This window comes from Physeter macrocephalus, chromosome 19 (assembly GCF_002837175.3).
Source record: "Physeter macrocephalus isolate SW-GA chromosome 19, ASM283717v5, whole genome shotgun sequence".
NCBI classification, from domain to species: Eukaryota; Metazoa; Chordata; class Mammalia; order Artiodactyla; family Physeteridae; genus Physeter; species Physeter macrocephalus.
This window is the reverse complement of record NC_041232.1, coordinates 25,508,570-25,527,245: the sequence shown is the minus strand read 5'-3', so window position 1 is coordinate 25,527,245 and position 18,676 is coordinate 25,508,570. Positions and strand designations below refer to the sequence as shown.

The following is an 18,676-nucleotide window of genomic DNA, read 5'->3' as shown; positions in this document are numbered from 1 at the left end:
GCTCTTCCATCTACACACGTGAGCCTCCCTCGACACCCCCAGCTTCTGTTTTCCTTCCCCTGGCCTGCTGTCTGTCCACGGCTGAGCCCCTCCTCCCTGCGTGCTCTCTGAGCTCATCCTCCGCCCTGTTCATCTGTTCCGGCCACACCGTCCTCCCGCCTGTACCCGCGTGGCCGCCCTGCCCCCTCCTCGGGGCCTCGGCCGGGAGCCACCTTCCAACCGGGACTGACCAGCACAGCTCTCCCCCCGGGCTCCTCTGATCAAAACACCGCCTCGGGTTGGCCTCACAGAGTGTCACCCGAGCAGCGCGTGGGCCCCCAGCCCAAGGGACCACACTTAAGTTTAATGCTCTGCGGCGCCTGCCTTGGAACGTCTGATGATTTTGTCTCTGAGCTTGTTTTGCGAGTGGGCTTGGATGGGGTGGAGGAGAGGGCCCCCTCCCACCCCAGGGCCCCAGGCCCCGGCTCCCTGCCCTCCACGGGGCCTGGTGTGGGCAGAGAGGGCTCAGATCAGGCTGGGAGCCCACCCTGCAGAGTCTCAGCGTTGGGTGGCGGTGGCCGCCCCACACGGACGGCAGCGAGCCTGGCGGACGCAAGCCCCTGGGACCCCTGATCAGGGAAGCACGTGCGTCCCAGCGCGGAAGTCTAAATTCCTTGGGGGATCACCCGTCGGCGTGGTCTGTTGGGGTGCGGGCCTCTGGGAAGGGGAGACACCTGGCCCAACACCCCCAGACCCTGGCTGGCCGTCAGACCATCAGGAGGAGGACCTCACACGCCCGTGTGGCAGGAACAGGCCCCACAAACGTCCCCATGCCTGGTACCCTCCCTGGTATCAACCACGCCTTCCATCTTCTGTAATTATGAGTGTCTGGGGCCTCGCTGACCCGGAGGGACGGCCTCTCCCAGGTTCCCGATTCCAGGAGGCTGTAAACCACTCACCCGAGCGCCCCTGTCACGTGTAACCCAACCAGCCCGAGCCCCCCCGCCGCCCCCCTCTGTGGGCTCTCACACCCAGGGCAGGGCCAGCCCCGCGCCCCAGAGCCCCGGGATTGGCTCAGCCAGCCACTGCTGGGCTCCCCGAGGCATCCTCCCCTGGGAAGCCCAGTAAAGGCTCTGACCCCGGTGCACCCCACCCTCCGCCTCCTGACCTCCTGACCTCCCCGTGGCCCCTCCTCCTGGGAGCTGGGAGTAACCCCCTCCCGTCAGTGGGCGTGGTCTCCTGTCCGCTGGCCTGGTGGCACCTCGCATTCCCATCAGCACTCTGTGCTTTACAACGTCCCTCAGACAGGCTCCAAGCTTTGGGGGGTCCTCTCTTCCCCCTGCGACTTCCCTTGGTCTAGGTTGTGTTTTCTCTTGGGCCAGCTGAGGGACGAGCCACACACATCATGTGAGTTTGGTTTTTATTTTATTTTATTTTATTATTACTTTAAAGTTAGCATTTTCACGCCAGCTGGAATCCGGCAGCAGATCTGGGTGCCACACACATCGTGTGAGTTTGGTTTTTATTTTATTTTATTTTATTTTATTATTACTTTAAAGTTAGCATTTTCACGCCAGCTGGAATCCGGCAGCAGATCTGGGTGCAGGTTGAGTGACAGCGGATGCTTTCTTAGCCTCTCTCCAAGCGCGACTGCCCTGGCTGCTGTGATGTCACCACAAACTGGGCGACTAGAAACAAGGGCAGTTTATCCTCTCCCAGTCTGGAGGCCAGACGTGCAAAATCACTGTGCGGGCAGGACGGCTTCCCCCGCAGGCTCCAGGAGGGTCCCTCCTGCCCTCCCCAGCTCTGGGCCGCCAGCGCCCTGGGTGTTCCCTGTGCAGACACGTCCCTCCAGACCAGCCTCCACCTGCACTCAGCCTTTTCCTCCCTGCATCTCTTCTGTGTTTCTGTTTTCTCTTCTTGTAAGGATACCGGTCACTGGATTTAGGTCCTACCCTAATCCAGGATGGCCTCACCTTAACTAATTATATCTGCAAAGACCCTACAGCCAAATAAGCCGCACTCTGAAATTCCGGGAGGGGCATGCATGCTTAGGGGACGCTATTCAACCCGGTGCATCACATATACGTTCTTACTTAACCCTCATGACGCTCCCGAGGGGTGGGCACCTTATTATCTGTAATTACACACGTGGAAACGTGCACAGAGGCCCTAAGCGACTTGTCCAAGGTCCCTGGGGGAGCAGACGCTTTTCAGCTCCCCGTTGTTGAGCTAACAACCCAGCCCAAGCTTAGTGGCATTCAGCTACGACAGCACTGATTCTGATCGTGGAGCTGCAGTTTGGGCAGGGCTTGGTGGGTGGGGACGGCTGGCCTCTGCTCCACTCGGCAGGAGCTGGGGTGAGGTCCTCTCCCAGGTCTCGTGGGTCAGCTGGCTGTCGGCTGAGACCTCGGCTGGACCCTGGCCTCACCACGTCACCTGGGCTTCCTTACAGCTTGGCGGCTGGTTCCAGGCACAAGCATCCCGAGCACAGAGAGAAAACCAGGCGGAGACTCTGGCTATAGACAACCAAGCCTCAGAAGGCTGCGGCATCCCTTCTGACAGCTCTGCTCACTGAGGCCGCCGCTGGGGCCCATCCAGTTTCAAAGGTAGGGGACTAGGCTCCGCCTCATGGCGACGAGGGGTGTGGCAGGTTCTGGAAGAGCGTGGGGGAGTGAAAAATACTGGGTTGGCCATTTTGGATGCAGTCTACCTACAATCTGGGAATAGACGTGAGTTGCAAACCCAGGCTTTCTAGATCCAGGGCCCATGCTATCAAACACACGTTGGTTTATTGAGCACCAACTGTGTGCCAGGCCCTAGGGCAGGTGCAGGTGCTTTACCTGGACCATCGTTGACGTCCTACAGCTGCCCGGTCAGGGGATGACATCATTTGACACATGAAAAAACTGAGTGGAGGCCTGCTGGAGGCCTGGCCCTCCACGCAGGATGTGGTCGGTGCAGACGTGGGATCCACATGCCCCCCGACTCTGAAACGGAAGTCACACTCCAGGGCCTGTCAGGCCACATCCAACTCACAGACACATTCTGACTGGCCAACAGGATGCTTCTAAAAACGGGATCTTCACCCCCAGATCCAGGCTTGCAGCTTCTCTCGAAGGGCCAGAGGTGGGCGTGCCGGTCATTCCTACAGGGTGACGGTCAGCTGGTGCTGCGTGGAGCGGCTGCCCTCGCACCTGGCCTCCTGGTCCGACGTGTCCCGCTCCCTGTTGTGTCACAACTGGCTCTTCGCCGCCTTGCAGCTCCCTTCGCTTTCTCGTGCGGCCTCAGCTTTGGTGGCCTGCCTGGGAGGAAGCGACAGCCAAATGAGAAGAGCGTGGTGGTGTGCGGGGGTACGCAGGTGCGCTCAGGTGCGTGTGCAGGGGTGCACGCAGGTGTGTGCCGGTGTGCTGGGTGCCAGGACCAGGAATCCAGGCACTTCAGCATGTCTTACCCTAGACTCCTGAGGCCCGAGGTCTAGTGTGGGAGGTCTGCTGATGCCTTATGACCACCGGCCCAGGAAGCAGATGGGACTTTTCCCCAATTCTCGGCCATGCCGCTCTGAGTCTCCTCTGGCCCAGCTGGGGCTGAGGGGCTGGGCCCAGGTGGGATGTTCTCACACTGCCACCTGGTGGTCTCTGCCCCGAGCGCAGGGACGTTCCGGCCCACCCAGGCTGGCCCCAGCACACCTGGGGCTCTTCCAGGCCAGGATGCAGCCTCAGCGGTGGTCCCTGCCCAGAGCCCTGCTGGCAGGGCCATGTCTCACGGGTCACAAGACTTGGCCTGGCCCAGACGCCTCATGCCCCAGCCTCCTTCACCTTCTGCTTCATCCTCTACTGCGAACCGTCATCCAGGAGCTTTGGGAAGCATTTGGAGACTGAAGAAGGGCAGGACCCCCTGGAACACTGGGGCTAGAAGCACCCAGACCCTCTGCCTGAAACAATGAAAAAGTGCCGCGGACGGGAGGATGCTTCCAGGAAGCCGACGTCCCTGCAGCGGCCCCATCGAAGCCGCCACAGCCCAGGGAGGACTCCTCCGCTCCACGCAGCTCCCTCCGTCCCCTGGTGGGAGCCTGGGCTGACTCCTCATCTAGGGTGCAGGGGTCACCCAGCCAGCATGGGACAGGGCACTGGCAGGACAGGCTGAGGTGGTGACCGGGCTTGTGTCCTTGAAGAGGTGGGAGTGGCTTCAGCTGCCCCTGACCCCAGCACTGTTTGGCTGGGCTGCCTTTCGAGCGTGGTCTGCTACGGTGCCGCCCGTGCATGCTGGCCCCTGATCCGTGCTGGGCCCACGCCCACTTCCGGCTGAGAGAAGGCCCTGCCTCTCAACCTGCTGCTGTCCAACCCCACATGTCCTCCTGATTCATTCATTCATTCACCCACCCACTCATTCATCCAGGCCCTCCCTGGGTCAGGGAGAACACCTGCGCAAGGCCAGTGAGCTTCTGGGACGGCCACCCTGGGGAGGGAGTCGGGCACTGGGCAAGGAAATTCACTGCAAGTTAAATTCAGGAAGAGACGAGTGCCCTGAGCTGGGCTACGGAGTGATGGCGGGGGGCTTCAGGCAGGCGTCCCGGAGGAAGAACCAGCGAGCTGAGACCTGCGGAGGGGCACCCGGGTGTGTGAAAGGGGGAGATGGAATCGCCCAGCCAGCCCAAAGGCCCCGAGGCAGAGGCCGGCATGGTTGATGCAGAGGACAGGAGGCATGTGGTCAGGGAAGTGGGGAGATGGAGCTGCGGAAGCCCCTGGGGGTCCCCTTCCCTGCGAGAGCCCTCCGAGACCGAGTTCTGGGGCAGGATTGTTTTCTCTGGCCTTGGGAAGCCGGCCTTAAACCGCATCCCCAGAGAACGGAGACTGAGGTCTTGGATGGGTTTCCTTCGGAACCTGGTCTTCCTGGGGGGAGGTGCTGGGCACCCCCTCCGCTGGCGGGTCCTTGTCAGAGGTCATCAGTTCAGGGACTCTTTTGAACCGAAAGGTGCACTAGGAAGCCAGAACTGGCAGAGATGAATCCCTGTCGTCGGTCTGCATTTTTTCCCACGTAAATTCCTCTTTGCGGTTCACGCGCTCTCGTGACACGGCCACAGATCCCATCTCGGCCTCGGGCAGAGCGGGATAAACTGTACGGATGAATCCACAAGGCGAGTAATCCAGTCTCAGACCTGGCGCTCAGCCCTGCACCGTTGCCCTGGGCAACCACTGGATGGGGGATGCTGTCTGTAACCTTAAAAACTGATTACTGGTCCTCCCCTGAGGCTTCAGTCTTAAAGCAGATTAAGTGGGAGGGTTAGCTGGCTTAGGGCCTCAGGGGGGCCTCCGAGGCATCTGCAGCTCCCTTTTCACGCAGCGATTAACTCACTTAGTAACTGGGAGATGTGACCTGGTGGGGTGATTGGAGCTGGGGCGTGGGTGGGCATCTGCTCTCAGGGGGCTTTGGGACTTGGGGTTTCCCACACGTTCTTCTCACTTCCTTCTTCCTGGGAGGAGGGGTGCAGAGTATGGGAGGGACCCCGTCCAGAGTGGGTCCCGGTTCGTCCCATCTTAGGTCAGGACAACCCCTTCAAGCGGAGAGACAATCAGACCAAAACGCCTCTCTTGGTCTCACAGCCCAAAGATCACTTTCAACACCTTCAAAAAGTGGCCACATCTGGCCACTCCTACCACCTTCACTCTGCTCCGTGCTGCTGCCATCCAGGCCTGCTTGACTCCTGCCCCATGTGCGGGCTTCCAGCTGATCCAGGAGCCTCACCTGACGCTGCTCAGGTGAGGTATCCCTGCCCCTGGAGTGTGGGTGGGGCCTGTGACTCGCCTCCAACGAAGAGAAAGTGGCCGAAGTGATGGGAGGTCCCTTCTAAGTGGGGTTATAGAAAGACTCTGGCTTCCACCTTCTCCCCCCCTCTTGCTCTTGCTTCTCAGTCTGATGAAGTCAGCAGCTGCCACGTTGAGAGCAGCCCTGTGGAGAGGCCCATGTGACAAGAGACCAAGGATGGCCCCGCTGAAAGCCAGCCAGGAGCTGAGCCCTCGGAGGACTGGTCCTGCTGAGAAGCTGTGAGTGAGCCTGAAAGTGGACCCTTCCCCAGTGAAGCCTTCGGGTTAGACCTCAGCCCACCAACACCCAGCTGCAGCCTGCCAGGAACCCTGAGCTGGGGAGCCCGCTAAGCCATGCCAGGTTCCTGACCTGAGAAAATGTGAGGGCATGAACTTGAGTTGTTTTAAGCTGCTAATTTTGGAGTCAGTTGTTACGCAGCCACAGATAACTGGTACGTGCCCCACGCCCTGCTCTCGGCCAGCAGCCAGACTGCTCACATCACCTGTCTGCACACAGTCCCCAGGGCCCCCATCACACTCCAGGCAATGGCCTGAGTCCTTGCAGCAGCCCACAGGCCCCGCCTCATTCATCACCCCTCGATCTGAACTCTCCTCCACCTTGCTCCCTCTCCTCCAGCCCCGTGCATGTTGTGTTCTTCTTGGACAGTCCAAGCTGCCTCAGGGCCTTTGCACTGGCTGTCTCGTCTGCCTGGGATGCTTTTCCCTGAGTTATGCGACTAGGTCACCCTCTCACTTTTCGCACGACCACCTACTTAAACTTACCCCCTCCCACCGCGCTGTCCCTCCCTGCGTATTTGTCATCAGCATTCGGCACCCTGTTTCCTGGCTCCCCCTCTTGCTGCTAGGATGTGCACGCCATGAGAGCAGGGGTTTCTCTGTGTGTGCCTGTGTTTTCTCCCCTGCAGCATCCCTACGGTCTAGATCAATGTCTGACATAGAGCAGATCCTCAATAAGTATTTGTTGAATAAATGAGTGAACAAAGGGAGCAGAGGGCGAATCCAGCAGAGAATCGCCCTTTTGTGCTCAGCAACATGAGGTGCCCCACACATATTTACTGAGTAGATCTGTCCCACGGGATACAGGTGAGGATGTGAAACTCTGAGCCTATCAGAAGAAACTTAATCCTCAGGCTGACACTACCTAGATCTGTTCCGATAATGCTCTGATGAAGAAAGGCGGGCCTCAGAGCGCCAGCTCGCGGCGTCGGGAACCCCCAGAGCCCTCTGACCGCTGGGCTGGCGGCAGCCGGCCTCCATTGTTTTCTTTCCCTTTGCCGCGTTGTACAAATGTGTACTTTGCAACAACACTCCAATTCTTTTCTCCCAATTTTCTTCTTAAAAATCACAAGAAACATTTTTTAACCGCACAAGTTTATGCCTGAATCCATTCTTGTAAAAAATTCTATAACAGCAAGTAACTACCCACTCAACCCCCCTATTGTCGTGTGCTAGGAAACTGCAGGCGCCGTCAGGAGATGAGACGGGACCACAGGCCGGGCGGCAGAGGCCGCGAGCGGCCACCCTGTCGCCATGTCCCCTTTTCCCGCCCACAGTCATGGCCGATGGGTGGGCAGAGTGCCCGTCAGCCTGGGCCCCTGAGTGAGTTCAAGGCGCAGGTGACCTGAGGACCTGGGAGGGTAGCGATGCGAGTGAGAAGTGGGTCTTCGCCACTTCCCATCCCTGAGGACTGGGGATCGTTTAGAAGGTGCAGCAGAACCTAACCAACCCTGACTAATGCTGAAAGTGACACCCAGAAACGGTGCTGCTGTAACAGAAAATAAACACTGGGAAGCGTGTGGCTCTGGCTTGGTCGGAAGATGGAGAGAAAGCTCCACGCTCTGTGGTGGGAAGTGTTTGGTCGGACGTGACTGCAGCGACTTGGACCCCAGACCGTGAACCTAGTGAAACCGTAGCTCCGGGGAGAGAGGCCGTTAGCGGTATCTGGTGGCAGCTGTCGGCTGCCAAACTCAGAGGAGAATTGGCCAGCTTGAAGCAGGAGTGAAAGTGAAAAAAGGGCTTCCACCAAGTTGGAAAAGCTGACTGAATTTAAGACCCCCCAACTTAAACTCAATTAAAACACAGATGTGACAAGAGCCAAGTTAAGGGTGTGTTGTCGTGGCCTCTGTTAAAATCTCCCTGTGGCTAAAGGTGTGTCAGACAAGCTTTTTGGATACGGTGCGGGGGCGGGGAACGTGGCCACCCGCTGACAGAGGAGGGCGAGGAACCCGACCATGCAGACCTGGGGGCGTTGGCAAAAGAACTGTGGGTGCTGCTGGCATCAGAGCTGACCAGGATTAGAAATAAGACACCTGCTAAGGTTCCGAGACAGCTGTGATGACAAAACAAGACCCGTTTAGGAGAAAAGAGGAATGGGTACGTTTGAGACAACCTTCCACTAACCGCCTGCGACCAGAGAACAGGCTGAGAAAACTGCTCTTCCTGGGAGGCGTCCCCCGGAATCCCACATCACGCTGGCCAAGAGGACAGAGGAAAGTCCGGAAGTTCCCAGCGGGCAGAGCTGGGGGGCTGCTTCCAGGCAGGACCGGAATCTGGCCACCAGGAAGAAACAGGCACGCTGCAGGGGCTCAGAGTGTCCGCCAAGAGGGAGGGCTCCTCTTCTACAACAGCTGCATCTCCCTCCTTCCTCCGCTTACGGTGGTTTTCCTGTCTCTGTTCCATGCAACATTGAGTGTGTGGAAGGAAAGGAATTATCTTTCTAGTTTTGGGGTCTTCAGATGCAGTGGGGCCCCATGTGGGCAGGGTACAAAGGTACAAACCCCCCGGGCTTCGCCCAGAGGTCCTGGTTGTATGTGGCTGGAATTTTGGGGTCGTCTTGCTTGGGGAGATGCGGGAGAATAGAATTAGCTGGCCCGGAGTCTTTGGGCTGTTCACCAATCATTTGGCCTCCTTTTCCAGACACCTGGGGAGATTATGCTTCTCTGCTCCCTTGTAGTCTGGCCTGGCCATGTGACCTGCTTTGGACAATGAAACGTGAGCATTTATTTTTTTTTTAATTTTTTAAAAATTTTATTTATTTCTTTCTTTTTGGCTGCATTGGGTCCTTCGCTGGTTCACGCAGGCTTTCTCTAGTTGCGCGAGCAGGAGCTCCTCTTTGTTGTGGTGCGCGGGCTTCTCATTGCGGTGGCTTCTCTTGTGGAGCACGGGCCCTAGGTGCGCGGGCTCAGTAGTTGTGGCTCACGGGCTCTAGAGCGCAGGCTCAGTAGTTGTGGCACACAGGCTTAGTTGCTCCACGGCATGTGGGATCTTCCCGGACCAGGGCTCAAACCCCTGTCCCCTGTATTGGCAGGCAGATTCTTAAACACTGCGCCACCAGGGAAACCCCACGTGAGCATTTAAAGGTCAGTTTATAGTGTTTCCTAGTTCCTGCTTTGGTGATTGTGGAAGCTTGTGTCAGCCTGGTTTCCTGGTCCCACGTGATTACCCAGAGCAAAGGGCCCTGCTAACCCACATTGGACACATAGCATGAGCGAGAGGTGTACTTCTGATGTGTTCAGCCGCTGGTGTGGAGAGTGTTTGTTACACAGCAGACCCTGTTCCAGCCTGACTGATACAATCCCCCAAACATGCATAGGCGGCTGTCTCTCTGCTCCTGGTTCGGAGGGAGTGGGCACAGGTCTGCTTCTCAGTGAGGTTCAAACACTTTACTTCTAGAGCATCAGAGAGAATGAAAAGAAAGGCTCCAGGGGTGCTCTGTGTGGTGTGGGCAAGGCTGGGTGGAGGCACAGCTCTGGCTGTGGGGGGCAAGGGGTCTGGAGGACTGGGATTATGAGGGTCCCAGGGCTCTGTCACGAGGGAGGGGCAGGTCTGAGCCCTCTCATGAGCGTGTCCTGGACTGAGGCTGGTGGATGCACAGTGAATCTTGCCCTCCCCACCCTCAGCTGGGGGGCCCCACAGTCCATCAATTGCCCGGGGCGATGGACCCAGAGCCTTCCTCAGTAGCCCGCAGAGTTCCCGAGTGACCACAGACACGGAGAAGTCGCCAGGAGCCTCAGCTTTGCTGTGCTTTGAGATGCTCTGATTAAATTCCACCCACCGTGCATCGTGCTTATCGTGTCGTTAATAATCATGATGCCGTGTTATGTACCTCCCCACGGAAGAAGCCTGTTCCCCGGATGGAGCGTGGGTCTATTCACACGCAATTTCCACACATCTCTAAAGATTACCACTTTAACAGCCCTTGGTACAGACACCAGGAGACAGTTACATCTGACAGAGCATAAATCTAATTCCCTGTGCACTCAGTTTTCTTGGCCAGCAGAGTCAATTTCAGTCTGTCAGGATTTTATCCCAAAGTCTATTCACACCCGGCTCTTTCCCTCCATGTCCCAGCTCTGTCTCTCTCAAGAGTCTCCCCCCTTTCAGGAACTCAATCCTCCAGAAAAAGATGCCTTGCTGATACAAAGTAACAGCCTTTATCTCTTTACAACGGAATCCAATTAGGCATGAAGGAGACACAATTAGGCCTGGGCCTGGAGGTCTCGCCCTGGGATGCCGCCTGCCTGAGGCCATCTCACGTCTCAGGGTCTGCCCTGGGCCCTTTCTCCCTGCAGCCTGCTGGGGTACGGTGGGAGGAGGTCCTTCCAGTGTCTTTTCTGGGGGCAGGAGTGTCCGAGCCCCGTTAGTTCCAGGTGAATTCTTCTCCCTGGTGGGAAGAAGCTTCTGCCGTCGTAGCGGTAACCTCGAGGCACACAGCTGTGTCTGAGCGTATGCACACATCCATCATTTAAGGCACACTCACCCCTGAGATGTGGATACACTGTTATTCCCGTTTTGCAGATGGGAAACAGACACAGAGAGGGTAACTCATCCAGGATGACACACCTATCAGGGGAACCACTGACTGAAACCCCCCGCCCTGGCCAAGCACGATAGTAACCACTTGCGTGAGTTCTCTTACAACAGGGGGTCCCGGAAAGGAGCACGGAACTAACAAGCTTCCACCAACCGGAAGAATTCGGGAAAGGCCCAAAGGAGAGGGGAAACGCCAGTCCGTGTGTCCTACCAACCTCCCAGAATCCTTCTCGCTGGAATGCATCCTGGCTGAGCGATGCGCGCGCCACCAGCAAGGACCCTGAGTCAGAGTGATTGGCCAGAGACAAGCCGGAAACTAACCCCATCCCCAGAAAACCCGAGACCGCGAGCCGTGTGGCAGAGCCGTTCTCCTGGGGTCCCTTACCCTGCTGCCCTCCGCCCGGGCGCCCCTTCCCAACAAAGTCTCTTGCGCTGTCAGCACGTGTGTCTCCTCGGACTGTCCGTTTCCGAGTGTTAGACAAGACCCCACTCTCGGGTCTCCCTTCCTGCAACACTCTGACGTGAGGAGTGTGGGACACAGAAGTATGGAGTGCAGAAAAGAATCCCTAAAATGACAAAAAAGAAGTATCTGCCCCAGCTTAAGCCTGGGAGGTTACTTGGGCCAGGCCTGCGGTGACCGAAGCTGGGTGCCCGTATCCGACGGTCGCTGCGCATTTCTGTGCCCTGGGACCCCTTGGGAGGCACTGCATCATGTTCCAAGTGCCAGCTAAAGAATGTCTCTCACCATCTGGTTCTACGAGGGTCAGGTCATTAGCTACTGCAGTCGCTAACCCTCAACACACCCCAAAAGGACTTCAGGGTGGAGAGCAGGGACGAGGCACTCTGTCCTCTGGGAAAAGCTGGCAGAACAGGCCTTCAGATGGCGAGATATTTTCAAGAGAAAATTGTATGAATCCAATTTCTTGCATCCTCTCATACCTAGAAAAGCATAGACATCTGCTCCTTGTGACTAGCGGCAAACTTCTACCGAGATGTGCGCTTGACTGCACGTACCCCCTTCACCAAAACCATATATTTTATGAAAGAATATATGTATGTATAACTGTCCCTCGGCCGCACAGCAGAAATTAACAGAACGTTGGAAATCAACTGTACCTCAATAAAAATTTAAAAAAAAATCATATATTTACTGACCTCCCCTCCACCTCCTTGAAGGAACTCCTCCAAGCTCTCTGGGAGGCCGTCTCCTGGGCTGTAGTCCTCGGTAAAGCCCTAAATAAAACTGAACTCACAGCTCTCACCTTGTGTCTTTTTTCAGTCAACACAAGTCTGACGCGGTGGTCACCTGGTGGGATTGGGAGCCACTGGACTTGCGTTTCGGTGCCAGCTGCACAGACAGGCCACATAACAAGTCACCTCACACCCTCTGAGCCTCACCTGAGAAATGGGAATACTGGGTGTGCCTACTAGTTGTTGTAAGTACTAAATTAAATAGTGTGTGCTAGTTATCATAAGGCTTTATAAGGGTCTGGTTAAAGAACTCCTCTGGGTGCTATCTATTAAGAAGGACTTTATCCACGTGACCCCCAACCATGTCCATCAGGACCACGCAGGTCGCTCCCCACAGAACAGAGTCAGCCCTGCTGGACCCCGTGGGAGCGCGGACGGCTCCAGCCCCACGTCCCGCGGGTTTCCAGAAGTGTGTGTTCCCGGCCCCCTGGACTCCAGGCTGTGATGATAGTGATGATGATGGTGATGGTGAAGATGGTGATGATGGTGATGATGATGATGATGGTGATGATGATGGTGATGATGGTGATGATGATGATGATGGTGATGATGGTGATGATGGTGGTGATGATGGTGATGATGATGGTGATGGTGATGATGATGATGATGGTGATGATGATGGTGATGATGATGGTGAAGATGGTGATGGTGACAATGGTGGTGATGGTGACGGTGATGGTGGTGGTGATGGTGATCATGAGATTGTGTGCCCTTAGTCTAGAGTAACAGGATGCTGAGGTGAATTTTCTCTTGTTGTCTTAGAGAAGTAACTAATACCCAAGGATTAGAACAAAGGAGCCAAATTGCCCCTATTTGAAAGCACCAAGGAGCTACCAAGAGATGGGACTGGCTCAAGAGTGGCATACCCTGTCCTACCATCACCATCCCCTGCCCACTGAGTCTATGTAAAAGGGGTCGGGGAGAGAAGGGGGTCAGGGTCACGGAGGTTTGGGGCAGTGCAGGATCCCCTCCCCCAAAGTGAAATCAGAGGGCTCTGAGAGAATATCTTGTGAGAAGTCATCTCAAGAAGGGAAGGCTGCCATGCATTCCCTGGCTTGATGCTTTCGGCGTGAAGATACCTACCAGGCCACCCAGGTTGTGGCTAGAGAACAGTGTGGTGAGAATGTTCTCACCACATGCCATGTAAAGTTTGGGGACATATATGAATATACTGGATTAAAGATGGCTGCAAAGCCTTTGTACTCCCGTGAAGAGGTAGAGTCTGTTTCTCCTCCCCTTGAATTTGGGCTGGCCCTATGGAGCTTGACCAACGGAATGTGGTATAAGTGACCGCCTAAGGCTAGGTCTTAAGAGATCCGCAGCTCCCAGCTTCTCTACTTGGGATGCTGTCTCTTGGATGCTGGCTGCCATGTAAGAAATTCAACCTGCTGGAGAGGAAGAAAGGCCCTATAGGAAGACTCTGAGCCACCATGGACTTTCCAGCCCCAGCCGAGCTCCCAGCTGAATGCAGCCCAGTGAGTGACCCCGATCAATGCCCATGGAGCAAAAGAACTGTCCAGTTGAGACTTGCCAAATTCCCAATCCATAGGATTGGGAAATAAAATGATTGTTTTAAGCCATCAAGTTTGAAAGTATTTCTTATAGAGCAATGAATAATTGCAGCAGGAGACAGAGACCAGAGCTCTTTTCTGGTCTGGAGTTGCCCAAAGGAGAGCCTGTGCCATCAGAGCTTGGAGGAACCATGACACACACATGTCCAGGAAGAAATGGGGTAATGCCTGCCCTGTCTCAGGCCTTGGGAGGTTGGGGCTGGGGAAACCTGTGGCTCCTATGAAGGGGTCCACTCAGGTTAGAGGTGGGACAGGGGCCAAGAGGCTGCCACTCTGTGGTAGACTGTGCTGTTCTGGAATCTTCCCTGCTCCTTCCCATGAGAGGATGCCACTCCCCACCATGGACATCAGGTTTAGCTGTTGGACTTGCTTTGGTTCTTGAAAAATGAGGAGGAGGGTGATTAAAGAATTAAAGGCTGTAAGAAGGAGGTCAGTTGGAGTTTACAGCCGTCTCCTAATAGTGTCACTGAGTCCAACTCGCTCTGTGCACCGCACGACAGGCCAACGAATCGGAGACGACGTGCTGAGGCAAGGAATGCGACTTCGTTCGTTAAGCCAGCAGACTGAGAAGATGGCACTCGTGTCCCGAAAAACCATCTTATCTGGGTCTGGATGCCAGTTTCTTTTATAGAAACCGAGAGGGAGAGGCGGTGAGGAAGTAAAGTAAAAGGGCCATCAGTCTTGCAAAACATCTCCTGGAATCTACATGCAGTTTGGTAATAGCTTTCTATTTGCTGCTGTAACATTACCACAGGCTTAGTGGCTTACAGGATACAAATTTATCTTACAGTTCTGGAGGTCAGCAGTACAAAATGGGTCCCAGTGCTAAAATCAAGGTGTTAGCAGGGCTGCATTCCCTTGTGAGGAAGTAAAGTAAAAGGGCCATCAGTCTTGCAAAACATCTCCTGGAATGTCCAGCCTCCGGGAGGGCATGTGTTAGTTTCTTTTTTCTTGCAGCCATCCACAGGTGGGCAGGGTTCCCCTGAGGCAGGCCATTATGTACGATTACAATATCAAAAGCAACGAAAAGCAAAAGTTAAAGTCATAGAAATAGATGGAACGTGGAGTCTGATTTAGCTCTTCCCTATTACAATAGCACGTAGATATTGTTTTCAAGAGAGAAAAATGAAATGAAGAGAAGCAGAGACACTCAGACAGAGGCCCTGACGTTTTTGCCCCTCGCACAGGATGCAGATGATCCCTCCCTTGGCTTTTGTTTATTTGTGTGTTTGTTGAAGCAGTTTGAGTTGGGTTTCTGTCAGTTATAACCAACCCAAATCCCTACCAGCCAAGCTTTGGGTTTTTTCACGGGCCGCCAAATGCAGGAGGCTCACGGAGCCTGGGCCACCGGTCAGTTACAGTGTTGATGGCAGACACGCAGGACCAAGCACGGGCTGAGAGCATCGCACACATCACCTCATAGAGCCCGGGCGCCGTGGGTGCCGTGGCTCGTCCTCTATGTTTAGACGAACAAACAGGTACACGGCTAGAGAGAGAGCGAGCCCAGGCATTCTGTTCCAGGCTGCTCCCTTCCCCCTCCCCCCACCCCTCGCGGCAGCTCGGCTTACGGGAAGGGAGACAATTGGTTCATCTGATAGCAAGAGCGATGAAGGGACTAAACCAGGCATGTCCAGGTTAGGGACGGGTTTCGGAGCTCTGGGTGGAAACCAGTCGGAAAGCAGATCCAAGCTGCCTTGGTTGCGTGGAAGGTTTTCCATCTTTTTCCAAGAGAAGTTACGCTGTATCTCCCCTTTTTCGGGGGAAACTCTTGTTTTCAAAATGGTAACAGTTTGGTTTCTGCGCCCGCCCGGTGCCCCTCCCGTGGTTCGCTAGGCTCTGAACCTACAAATAGAAAAAAGATTTGCAGTGGATTAGCATTTACACTTTAAGCATGAGGAACCACCCAGTTGTTTTTAAAGTGTTGATTCTACCTTACAGGAAACTAGTTTTCCTCCCAGATGCCAGCATCTCATTTTCCTCTTCTCTTTTGAATACAGTTATGTTACCCAAATTGTTCTTTGTTCCTTTCCATAAGCTGATACGAGGGTTTTGTTGCCTGCTGACAGCACACTTTACCTAGCAGGTCCCCGTTTGCCATATGGTGTAGATTCTGCTTAAAGTAACTTCTATTTTGCCTAAGCATTTGCATGACTGTTAGCGCTTTGAAGTCAGCATCTGTTCCTCTGTGTGTGTGCGTGTGCGTGCGCACGTGTGTATGTGTGTGTGCAGGTGTGTAGGGGTGCGGGTGGGGCGGGGTGGGGGACTCCTGGTGGGACTTGAACGCACGGTCACCAAGGCTGTTCACAGAGCCTGGAGAGAGAGGTGTTAACCTGCGTGCCTGTCTGCCGCATCACGCCTTCTCTTAATTAGCACCGGACAGAGAGGCTCAGGTAGGGAAGACCCGCGCAGCCATTTAGCTGCAACACCCTAGTTCCCCGGCCCGAGCTCCCAAGGTGGTCTCATGAGCCTTGCCACTTAGGATTTGGCCGGAGCCAGACAGACGGGTGGTTGCTCAGGAGACCTGGCTGTGCTCCCCTCGCTGGGCCTGTTCATTTCCTCCTTCGTGTGTGTTTAGAGAAAAGCTGAACCCCGAAGGACCTCCCTGGTGAAGGCAAGTGCCCGGGTGTGCTCCACCCAGAACACAGTCCAGCCTATGCTGCAGCCACGTCCTGGGAGTGTTTGGAAAACCTGTGAGTCTGGGAGGGGAAGGGCCAGGAGTGGTTGAGGTGGGTCTGGGGGCCCCCGACTCCTGGGATGTTCAGCCTCCCACGAAGAGGCTTTTCATCACTGGGCCCGTTACGGAACCAAACTTGCGTTTGCTCGCTGGTGCGCAGTAAAGCCAATCTGCTGACACCAGGTTGTGGTGAAGGAAAGGGCCGTGTTTACTGCAGGCGCCCAACAAGGAGTCCAGGGCAGCTAGTGCTCAAGACACCTAAACTCACCTAAATGCTTTCAAGGGAGCATTTTTTTTTTTATACATAAGTTTATTTTTATTTATTTATTTTTGACCGTGTCGGGTCTTTGTTGCTGCGCGTGGGCTCTCTCTAGTTGCGGCGAGCGGGGGCTACTCTTCATTGCGCTGCGCGGGCTTCTCACGGCGGTGGCTTCTCTTGTTGAGGAGCACCGGCTCTAGGCGTGCGGGCTTCAGTAGTTGTGGCACGTGGGCTCAGTAGTTGTGGTTCGCGGGCTCTAGAGCGCAGGCTCTGTAGTTGCAGTGCGTGGGCTTAGTTGCTCCGCGGCATGTGGGATCTTCCCGGACCCCCGAACCCCATGTCCCCTGCATTGGCAGGCGGGTTCTTAACCACTGCGCCACCAGGGAAGTCCCAGGGGAGTATTTTTAAAGGCCAGCTGAGGAACGGGGTCCCATGGTGTGTGATCAGCTTGTGCACAGTTCTCTGATTGGTTGATGGTGAGGTCACAGGGACGGGTCACAGGGGTTCACACCATCAACCCTCAGGTGCCAGCCGGTCTGGGGGCTACGTGATCATGGTCACCAAGTAGTTAACTTCTTCCATTTGGTGGGGGTTTTAGCATCTGTAAAACAACTCAGGAATGTGCATCAGATGCTGTTATCTGGGTACTTCAGAGAGGAGCTAATGCAGAGGATGTGGGGGAAGGTTCTGCCCCAGGAAGGTACTGGAGAGTCCAACTAGGTCGCAGGCCCTCCTCTAAGCAAAAGAAGGTGGAGGGAGCGACACCATGCCAGTTACGAAGCTCTGGTAGCTTCCACGCATACACTCTTGGGAGCCCTGAATTGCCATGTAAGAAATTCAGCTACCCAGACCACGTGGAGAGACCAGGTGGAGAAGCCACATGGAGAAGCTGAAGCCAAGTCCCCCTAAAACCGAGTACCTCTGTCGAGTTTATGATTAACCTCTCTATCCAAAACTATTCCTTTTCTTGTCCTGCACTTGTTCCCGCTCAAGACTGAGGAGTATCAAAGAAAAGGGGGAATTGTTAACTGAGCGTGACCCCATGGGACCTTCCCGGGACAGACCCTCCCGTGTCCTCTACCTGCCTCTTGTCTGCAGAAAAACTTTAGCCTCCTAGGCCTTCCCCCGGTTCCAAAGAACAAATTTAATCGAGAGGTGAGAAAATGCAGAAAGAAAGGAAAACAGTCAAACAACACAAAATGGTAGTAGTTTAGCCATTAAACAAAGCCAAGGACCTTTAGTTCCTCCTGAAGGGCTGTAGATACTATTCTGAGCCGCGTTCTTGAGCTGTTTTGCAGATACTGAGACCCCCACCAGGTGGGAGAAGTTACCTGTCTGCTGCCCCCAAGCACGTAGACCCCAGACCGGCTGGAACCAGAAGGTTAATGATGCCGACTCCCGATGACCTCACCGCCAGCCAATCAGAAGAAGGTCCGCGAAGTGATCGCGCACCCGGAAACCTGCCTCCCTCACTTTGTCTTTAAAAACCTTTCCCTGAAAGCCATCGGGGGTCGGGGTCTTTCGAGCACTAGCCAGCCTCGTCCCATGTCGGGCGCCTGCAGTCAACGCTGCCCTTTCCTTCGCCACAGCCGGCGTCAGTAGATGGGCCTTACTCTGCGTCGGGTGAGCAGACCCAAGGTGGGTTTGGTAACGAAGCCACGTGGAGAAGCCACGTGGACAAGCCTCATGGAGAGACCACTTGATCTTGCCACAGAGGAAAAGGGCTCTGCAACCCAATCCAAAACCCAATCCAGAACTTACTGTCTTAGCAGGGACTCTGGGAGGGAGGAAGAAGGACGGTAGAGGATCGTTGACAGAGGAGATACAAAGAGAAGGTCGGGCCGTGGCGGGGGCAGGGGGCAGATACGCAGAACGTCCGCGTGGTCTCCCTCGGGACAGTCCGAAGCGGCCTGAGCGCTTGCAGTCTGGAACGTGAAGGCCTGCCCACAGGGGCTGGGGATAGCATCTCCCCATATTCCTTGGGAAGACTTCACCATGGCTCCATCCCAGCAGGATAGGAGCCCAGGCTGGAGGGACTCCCCCCTCCCCTTCCTGCCGGACGAGCCAGGTCCCGTACGGGGCCGCACCCCACAGGCCTCCAGGGCAGCCCTCTGCCCCAGGAACCCAAGGCACGGCCCCTCCGCCCCACGGAGTACTGCTCCAGCCACGGCCCCCAGAGCCCCGGCAGAATGTCCATGGCTCCTCCTCTAGGACGAGGTGACCCAGCCTGTGGAGACACCTTCTCCCTCTTGCTTTGTTTTGGACCCTAACTTATTGTCCTGCAAACTGAGAGCAGAATATCAGC

At 55.5% G+C, this 18,676-nt stretch overlaps 1 protein-coding gene across 1 annotated transcript in view; it reads left to right on the top strand.

Annotated features, from left to right (window-relative positions):
• Positions 1 to 11,041, top strand: part of LOC114484400 (formin-2-like) — a 17,702-nt gene extending 6,661 nt beyond the window's left edge. The window contains exons 3-4 of the mRNA XM_055080724.1: positions 2,435 to 2,588; positions 5,892 to 11,041. Coding sequence (XP_054936699.1) covers positions 2,435 to 2,541 — 107 coding nt within the window. The 3' untranslated portion in view covers positions 2,542 to 2,588; positions 5,892 to 11,041. The remainder of the gene's footprint in view (positions 1 to 2,434; positions 2,589 to 5,891) is intronic.
• The last annotated feature ends 7,635 nt before the right edge of the window (positions 11,042 to 18,676 follow it).